The sequence below is a fragment of the Zingiber officinale genome, chromosome 7A (genome assembly GCF_018446385.1).
Source record: "Zingiber officinale cultivar Zhangliang chromosome 7A, Zo_v1.1, whole genome shotgun sequence".
NCBI lineage: Eukaryota > Viridiplantae > Streptophyta > Magnoliopsida > Zingiberales > Zingiberaceae > Zingiber > Zingiber officinale.
This window is the reverse complement of record NC_055998.1, coordinates 27462644-27472330: the sequence shown is the minus strand read 5'-3', so window position 1 is coordinate 27472330 and position 9687 is coordinate 27462644. Positions and strand designations below refer to the sequence as shown.

General features: G+C 42.6%; 1 protein-coding gene across 1 annotated transcript; it reads left to right on the top strand.

Moving 5' to 3' along the window:
• The first annotated feature begins 8522 nt into the window (after positions 1-8522).
• LOC122000023 (thaumatin-like protein 1) lies at positions 8523-9376 on the top strand. Its single transcript, XM_042554602.1, has one exon. The coding sequence runs from the start codon at positions 8573-8575 to the stop codon at positions 9263-9265; it is 693 nt and encodes a 230-aa protein (XP_042410536.1). The 5' UTR covers positions 8523-8572; the 3' UTR covers positions 9266-9376.
• The last annotated feature ends 311 nt before the right edge of the window (positions 9377-9687 follow it).

The window sequence follows — 9687 nt, the reverse complement described above, 5'->3', positions numbered from 1 at the left end:
TCTTGATACAAAGTTCAAAAGTCTTTGAAATAGCTCAAAGTTAACTCATCTTTGTATCACTTTGCTCAATGATGAATGCTATCACTAGAAAAGCTTCATCAAGGTTTTTCAAATCAATTTTAAAATGATTTTAAACCCTTTAATTTGGGACCACAATCTTAGGGCTAAATGTACATGACTTGTACACATGCTTTCCCTATGATCCCCAATTAGAATTAGGCTCATCTAGGTACAAGAACTATGCACCTTGATCCTAACTCACAATCCTAATATCTCACACACATCTAAGGTGTATCAAACACATCCAAGTCAATTTTGATGTGAGATATGAGTTTAGGTTAGCTTAATCTAAGTTCTCATGCATTTTTCTAAATAACAATTTGATCTCCATATCAAATTGTGTTTTAGTCCTTAAATCAATTTCATTGATCATTAATGCACAAGATGATGACATGGCATATAATTGTATCATAAATGGAAACATGTGCCAATGTCATGATGTCATGGCATAAAGTATGAAACTTAAATAAAGCATGACATTTAACTAACCTAAGCATTTATCATGACATTTTAAATGATCATAAAATAAATATGATGTCATGACATGACATATGGCAAACAATATATGGCAAATAGCACATAAAGGTATAGAAAATACCTAATTCTAGCCTTAGTTGCCATTTTTGATAATTTTGATCATTTTGCCATAGGTTCTATATTCCTAAGTGTAATAGACCTAGCATCTTATACCAAAGATTTTTAGATCACTATGTGTCAATTAGATTGACTCTAGAAAACTCCTCAAATTTGATTGGCACATTCTAATCACCTTAGGAATAATTCTTAATTTCATTTTCAAGGCTTGATTATACCTTGAAAAATCCTAAAGTGCCACCTTTTGCCATGATTAGGTTAACTACCTATTCAAGTAAGGTTGGCACACCCTAACTCATCTAGCGTGATGAAATTACGCTCCTAGGAACCCAATACCTATTGGAGCTCATTGGGTTCACTAAATATTCACTAGGGATGACTTCCCTAGCAACCCTCCTAATGACCCTCCTAGGCTTTAAAGCCTTGGTCATTTGGGACTTATCAAGATCCACTCTAGGGGTGACTCCCCTTGTGACCTTGGTGATGGTCTTTCTAGCCCTAGGTCTTGTTCCATAATCGAATGGAACATTGTGATAAGTGGGCTTGACCACTTGGGACTTAGGTTTATGACCCAAACCTTTCATGTCCTTGGACTTGGGTTTTTGACCCTTAGACCCTAGAGTTGACTTCTCTAAATTTTTAAGGGTCTTTTCTAAAGTGTCAAGTCTTGACCTCAAGACTTGATTCTCCTTTTCTAATACCTCAAGTTTTAATTTGTCATTGTTCTTTGAGGTACTCCTAGGCATATGTCTAGTAGTTTTGGGATTCCTATCTAGGTTTCCCTTAACCTTAGATGAGTTAATCCTAGGGTTGACATTTCTAGAGTTGTCCTTATTCAAGCTAACATGTTTAGCACCTAAGCACATATATTGATTCCTATAATTAACATGCTTATCATTATTAGCAATTGCAACAAAACTACTAGCATGTGTCTTATTGCAAGAATGAGACTTAACGGTTACCTTAGGGTTTGTCTTAGCTCCCCCTATCGATGTGCTTGGTTTCTTGTCCTTGTGAGGTTGCCTCCCCCTCGGACATTGACTCCTATAGTGTCCCTTTCGCTTGCATTGGAAGCACACCACGTGCTCCTTGCCTTTGCGTGTCGGGACTCCGGCTTCCTTGACCTTTGGCGCCGGTGGAGTCTTCCTAACCCTCTTTGGACACTTACTCTTGTAATGCCCAAATTCCCTACACTCAAAGCACATTATGTGTAATTTATTTGAAATTAAATGGCTTGAGTTACCTAGGGTTGAGGATGGATGTGAGCTCTCTTCTTCATCCCTTTCGGAGATAGAAGCTTCTTCTTCTTGCTCCGATCTTGAAGAGGAACTCTCCTCCTCTTCTTCCTTAGATGTTGAGTGGCCCTCAACTTCTAATTCGACACTTCCATGATGTGAGCTACTTGGCTCACTTGACTCCTCTTCATGGCTTGAATTGGAGCTCTCCTCATGGAACTTCGCCAAGTTGTTCCACAACTCCTTGGCATCGTTGTAACCACCTATCTCACATAAGACATCATTAGGTAATGAAAATTCCAGAATTTTCGTTACCTCGTCATTGATTCCGGATCGGTGGATTTGATCCTTCGTCCACTTTTTCTTCTCGATAGGTTTTCCTTCTTCATCCATTGGAGGAGCGAAACCTACTTGGACACAACTCCAATTCTCAAGATTAGTCATAAGAAAATATTTCATTCTTACCTTCCAAAACGCGAAGTCGTCGCGATTGTAGAAGGGCGGGATCGTGACGTCTTCTCCAAGTTGATCCATTCTCTAGCTTGTGCTCCCCCGGGTGTTAATCCGACGAAGAACAACCTCGCTCTGATACCACTTGTTAGGATCGTCGTACTCGGCTAGAGAGGGGGGGTGTGAATAGCCGACCCCAAATTGCTCGTTTCTTCCTACGATTAGGGTTAGCGCAGCGGAAATAACTAAATAGAAACGCAAAAAGAAAAGATCAAACCTCAAACTCGAACTCGACGATGTAACGAGGTTCGGAGATGAAACTCCTACTCCTCGGCGTGTCCGTAAGGTGGACGAAGCCTATCAATCCGTCGGTGGATGAGTCCCCGGAAAACCGGCTAAAAAGAACTCATTCTGGGTGGAGAAATCTCACCACAAACTCTTGCAACAGCAAGATCAGAGTACAAGTACAAGAAGCACAGCAAGATACAAATATAAAGATGAATGTAACAACTCTTGCTTGCCTTCTCGTCGTCGACTGAAATCTGTAGATGAAGCACCAACTTCACAGAATCACAGCAACAGCTGAAACCAGTCGAGGAAGCTCACGCGAAGCTTCGGAAGCGAGCTTAACAAAGCTCTAGAACAGCAGAAGCAATAACTTGCAGAAGCAAGAAGAAGATCAAGAAGAAGCAGAAGCTTCGGAGAAGAAGAAGAAGTAAGAAGTAGTCCCTCTGTAGAAGCCCTCAGCCTCTTTTATACTTGCATCCACCTGCGAAGAAGAAGCCAGAAGACCGTTGTGAGCCAACGGATAGTTCTGGACCGATCAGGCTCCAACCTGATCGGTCCGAGGCCTCCCTGATCGGTCTTGGGGATCGATCAGGACCTATGCTGATCGGTCCCCAGACCGGTCAGCATTCTTCACAGAGAACTCGCCCAACTCTCTGATTGTCTCCTGATCGGTCTGTGGACCGATCAGGGTGCATGTGGATCGGTCCACAGACCGATCCCCTCCTTTTCTCTTTGCCTTCTGTTCGCTTTCTGATCGGTCTGCAGACCGATCAGATAACATACATTAGTATACTGTTTGGTTACTGATCGGTCACCAGACTGATCAGATAACTCAGTGTATCACTGGATCAATCCACTGATCGATCCAGCTCTTGGTTTTTGCCCAAACCAAGTCCCATGCCTTCCAAACCAATATCCGGTCCACCTTGACCTATTGGTATCTCATGCTTAGCATCTGGTCACTCCCTTGACCTGCTAAGACTCCCTACCAAGTGTCCGGTCAATCCCTTTGACCCACTTAGACTTTTCTCTTCGTGTCAAGTATCCGGTCACTCCCTTGACCTACTTAACCTTCACAACACCAGATGTCCGATCAACCTTGATTCATCTGGATTTTTCCTTGCCCGGCTTCACTCACCAGGACTTCCCAACTGCCTGGCTTCACTCACCAGGACTTTCACCAACTGCCTGGCTTCACTCACCAGGACTTTCACTTTCACCTAGCTTCACTCACTAGGGTTTTCACCTGGCTTCACTCACCAGGATTTCCAATATGCCTGGCTTCACTCACCAGGACTTTTCCGTCTGCTTGGCTTCACTCACCAGGACTTTCACCTAGCTTCACTCACTAGGGTTTTCACCTGGCTTCACTCACCAGGATTTCTAATCTGCCTGGCTTCACTCACCAGGACTTTTCCGTCTGCCTGACTTCACTCACCAGGACTTTCCCACTGCCTCACTCCCAGTTAGGACTTTCTCACTCAGGTCAACCTAGTCAGAGACTTCACCTTCTGTAATCAAATGTCTATTCCTGGATCTTAGAAAGATCCAGAGAAGAACCCTCTCTGACCTAGTCCGAGCTACCGAGCCCTCTCCGACTTCCACTTGCCAAGTTCCCATACTTGGACTTCTCCGTGCCAAGTCTCCATACTTGGACTTTCTCCCGTGACAAGTCAACTCACCTCGGGTCAACCAGGTCAACCTTGACCAAGGATTGCACCCACAACCTCCCAAGTTTCTGTTCTTGTCAAACATCAAGATACAACTTGAGTCAGGTCAACTCGAGTCAGGTCAACCAGGTCAACCTTGACCTAAGGTTGCACCAACAATCTCCCATCAAAATACAACTCTTCTGTTCTCGTCAAACATCAAAATATAACTCGAGTCAGGTCAACTCGAGTCGGGTCAACCAGGTCAACCTTGACCTAAGGTTGCACCAACAAGGAGGAGCTACAGAAGAGTACACCGGTGGAGCGAGAAGGACATGCACGACATATCCGAGGGATGAGAAACTGGGGAGGAAGCCTGTTCTAGGAGAAAGTCAGAATTAGGTTCGGGTGAGCTCAATTCAGGACGACTAAAGCATCACCTAAACGAGCATAGCGAAAATGGTTAACAATGTAAGTTAACCATTTTTGGATGAACAGTGCTAGAGACGTCTCAGATCGGACTAGAGATGCCTGGGATGAATAGTATTGAAGATGCCTTCGATCAACTGGAGGTGCCTTCGATCAACTGGAGGCACCTCCGATGAATAGTAGTTGAGGTGTCTTCAGCTGCTCAGAGGCGTCTCCAACAAAGCGGAGTTGTTGCATAGCAGTTGCAACGTAGATTAAACTTTATTCACTTGGAGGTGCCCTAGATGCCTTTGGAGGCGCCTCCAAGCCACGTCAGTCAATGGTAACTTTTTTCAAAATACTATAAATAGCATGCTGAAGCTAGGAGTTTAAGAACACAACTTGTATTTCATTTCTACATTCTGTTTTGAGCTTCCAAAGTCTGTAAGAGGCTACTCTACCTTCAACGAAGGAGATCTTTAGTACACTTTCACTTGCCTTGAATTAATAGTCACCTAGGTTGTAACCAAGTAATTTCTGGCCTCTTACTTCATTTAATGTTGTTTATTATTTTGATTAATTAATGTTTCAGTCTCCTTGCTAAATAGAAAGTAAGAGAATTATTTAACTTAAATTGCAGGCTATTCACCCCTAGCCTGTCCATGACAATCCAACAACTACGTACCACTCAGATACATTAATGGCCGAATCAAAACTTTTATAGTTTGAGATTGAGGATGAGTGAACTATAGGATTAAACTAGATGCTAGAGAGGGTGAATAACGTTATAAATTGTATGAACTGATAATTAAAGAAATAATAAATAAGTAGAGTAATAGAACAGTGAAAATAAATATCAATTTAACATTTTATTAGAAAAATAAAAAATGTAAGGCAACGTTTGGTTTGTAAATTTTTTATTTTCATTTTATGAGAAAATAAAAAATATTGCTTGATTGACAATTTCCATATTTATTTTCTAGAAAAGGAGATATCATTTTATGGAAAATAAGAGAATGTCTAAAAGTCATTTTCTAAGAAAAAGGAAAAACTCATGTTCTTCATAAAATGAAAATAGAAACCACACTATCTAAGTTACGCACAATTAAATCAAGGCAGAAAATTGGCACATGCAACAATAATAAAAATATAATTCTTATTTCTAAATTTCTCCTAGGTGAAGAAATCTTATAAAAAAGAATCTAAAAATTAAGCACAGTAACAAAATACGACAACGCAATATAAATAAAAATATACTTTAGGTGTTATTGATCAAAACTTAAGCGCTGTGTCGCAGCGTGTCGTAGCACATAAAGCACAAGAGCACGAGAATAGAGAAGAATGATCGTAAATTGGTGATTTAGTGATTTGCAAGCTTTGCATCAAACCTTCTTTTATAGTACTCTCTCGGACGACTAGACGATCTTGGGCCACCTGTATTCATGTTGACGTGGTTGCAACTTCTATCTGGTAGATGCATTAACTGAGCTACCCAAACGATTAGAAGCCCTTTAGTTGCCTATAGAGGGGTCAAATATGATCTTGGCCCGACTCACTCGGGTTGTTGATAACCATATCTCCCGGTCGCCTGAAAGTTTCTATGGGTGCCTATACACTCGGGTCGCTTGGACCCTCTGACTTCATGTGCTGAGAGTTATCACCAGCCAATTGTCCCAGACTCCCTTCAGTCGTCTAAAATCGTCAAACATTACTTTCCTGCAATTATTACATGTAATGAATAGGATATAGAATTTAAAGTTACTTGCACTTACTTGATTAGATTTTGACCCATCTAGTTTGGGTTGTCAAGCAATCAACTTCTAGCTAATTTCACACACTTGGACTTGTGCCAAACAATCAACTCTCAGCTGATTCCATACACTTGAACTTGTTCACTTGATTTCCAACCAAGACTTAGCTCTTGCCTGATTTCGATCATGTCTTTAGTTGACTAACTACACTACTTACACTTACTTGATTAGATTTTGACCAATCTAGTTTGGGTTGCCAAGTAATCAGCTTCTAGCTGATTTCACACACTTGGACTTGTGCCAAGCAATCAACTCTCAACTGATTCCATATACTTCGATTTGTTCACTTGATTTCCAGCTAAGACTTAACTCTTGCATGATTCCAATCACGTCTTCAGTTGCCTAGCTGCATTAGGACTTAGCCACTGTCTAGTTCCAACTAGGACTTCACTTATCTAATATTACTAGGACTTTCTAGTAATCAAGTTATTTGCTCTTGCATACTTGACATCAATTCATTAGATCTCAACAAATCTAACTTTAACCTAAATCATATATCAAAACTCTAGATTACAAGTTGTACTCCCAACACCAACATGAATCACCAATGAGTTGTCACTTGGATATGTTATTGACTGAATCAAAACCATTCTGATTTGAGATTGAGGATGAGTGAACCACCGGTGAGTTTGACGAGTTCCAAATGATTCGGAGATGAGCGAGCTTTGTGGATCTCTATAAAACTAACAAGAGTTAGAATGGAGGTGTAGACAGACCTTAGTGCAGTCACTCATATGCTCAAGTTAGAACTCTGGAGGTTAAGATTGATCAAAGAGAAAAAAGTAAAAGGAAAGTCAAGATTACCCATGCACATACATGCGCCTGACTCTTATGTATATTATCTTGGTAGAGAGAGACACGTCTCCCATGTTCCCCTATTCACATCCCCAATCATCCATGTTCGAGTTGAGGGGGTGCCATGTCACCCCACACCCCTACTTCTTCCACCACCCATGTACGGGTGTCTTGTGGTCCCATGTTCTTTACATCCTTCACTAGTCACGTCCTCCATACTCCAGTGCGCAAGGTGGAGGCACTCGGATTGACTGGCCATCGAGGACCAAGTTGAGCATTCGAGGAGCCAAGAGTGGTTGAGCGTCGAGAAATCAAGGGTGATTGATCAATGTTGAGGAGTCAAGAGTGGCTGAGTACCAAGGAGTCAAGAGTGACTGAGTGCTAAGGAGCCGGGAGTGGCTGAGTTGAATTTAGGGTGACTAGGTCTATCCGTAGCTATGTCGGACTCAAGCTCAGCTTGACCTGACTCGGGTCTCCATCTTGACCGGGAATGGTCTCGTCTAACTCTTGACTTACCATTCAACTTAACTTTTGACTTGATCATGTCACATGCCAGGTCGATTATCTACCACATAAAAAACATTGACCGTTAATTTGACGTTTAGGGCTTAAGGAAGCTTATAAAATTAGACTCCTTAGACATCAAAGAATTGATACAGTGTTCAATTCGGCGTACATTTGATAGCTCGGTAACTCAACCTGCGAATTGATACAGTGTTCAATTCGGCGTACATTTGATAGCTCGGTAACTCAACCTGCTCGGGTAGCTCAGTATCTCAATCTGTTCTGCAGTTCAACCTACTAGACAACTCGGTTAGCTCTGCAACTCAGCTCGACCTCCCATCTCAGTAGATTAAATAAGTTTGAAGCTTTAAATTTAATGTGGTAGAAAGCCAATGAAAACTATTTCAATTGATGAAGTGATTAAGATAGTTAATTATCTCCATATGCACATGAGGCGGCGATCGCTTCATCGTCATGCAACATTTTTCCACAAAGAGACGAAGAATACCTACCTAATCATCTATCCTAGAAATCTGTATCAAGACCATAATTCTTTGTTCTCTTATTATTTTCCACGAACCTACTGTTCTTCGCTTAGCCATAATTCTCTGTTTCGTCCCCACTACGTCTCTTAAGTTGAAATTAACTCGGTGCCTTGTTCGATTAGAAGATTACCTCCTTAAGTAATAATTCCTCGAGCTTCTATAAATTCCCCTTCTCTCCCTCATGAATCTGCACAACTGATATAATTGAGCTTAAAGGAGATTATTGTATACTCATGGCTACATCAATGGCTGCGGTGCTCGGTTTCTTATTCTTCCTGTTGCCGCTCTCTGCCAATGCAGCCACCTTCGAGATCGTCAACAGGTGCTCCACCACCGTCTGGGCCGCCTGGGCCACCATTAGCCCCCAGGCCGGCGGCGGCAGGCAGCTCAACCAGGGCGAGTCCTGGACCATCAACATAAATGCCGGGGCCACCGGCGGCCGCATCTGGCCGCGTACTGGCTGCTCCTTCGACGGCAACGGCCGCGGCAGCTGCCAGACCGGCGACTGCGGCGGGGTGCTGCAGTGCGGGGGCTACGGCAGGGCGCCCAACACCCTCGCCGAGTTCGCGCTCAACCAGTTCAACAACCTCGACTTCATCGACATTTCCAACATCGACGGCTATACCGTGGGGCTGGACTTCAGCCCCACCACCGGCGGCTGCCGGGGGATCCGATGCGCCAACGACAGTATCGTGGGGGAGTGCCCGGCGGAGCTAAGGACGACGGGCGGCTGCAACGGGCCCTGCACGGTGTTCGGGACGCCGGAGTACTGCTGCACCAACGGGCCGGGCACCTGCGGTCCCACGCCGTACTCGAGGTTCTTCAAGGATCGCTGCCCGGATGCCTATAGCTACCCGCAGGACGACCCGACCAGCACTTTCACCTGCCCTGGGGGCACGAACTACAGAGTTACCTTCTGCCCTTAATTAATCCATGCGGATTATAATATATTAATAATATGTGATAATAAGATCAACGTATCATGCATGGGAAATAAAAGTGGTCAATTGATAATTGATGGTTATCTTTCTCATAAATTTTCTCTCTGATTGTTGTTTACAAGTGTTTTGGGGTGTTGTTGTGTTGTTATCAAATTGGTAAAGGTCTTAATTATATGGTAAAAACTGAAGTAATGAAAGCAATTAGGTCGATGCCACTTAAAAAGAAGGCAACAATTTGAACTAATATCACTTTAAAACAAAGGACAATTTGAACTAAAGTGTTGATGTTCCTAGGCAAGAAAAAATGGAAACCAAGGAGCAACAAAATGCAATTGTGACAAATTTGAAAGGAATTTGAGATCTTTAGATTCATCAAATTATTTTTTAAAAAAAGTGTTTGATGTTAC

Coding starts and splice junctions, on each gene's coding strand:
- LOC122000023 (XM_042554602.1), top strand. CDS start 8,573: ATGGCTACATCAATGGCTGCGGTGCTCGGTTTCTTATTCTTCCTGTTG.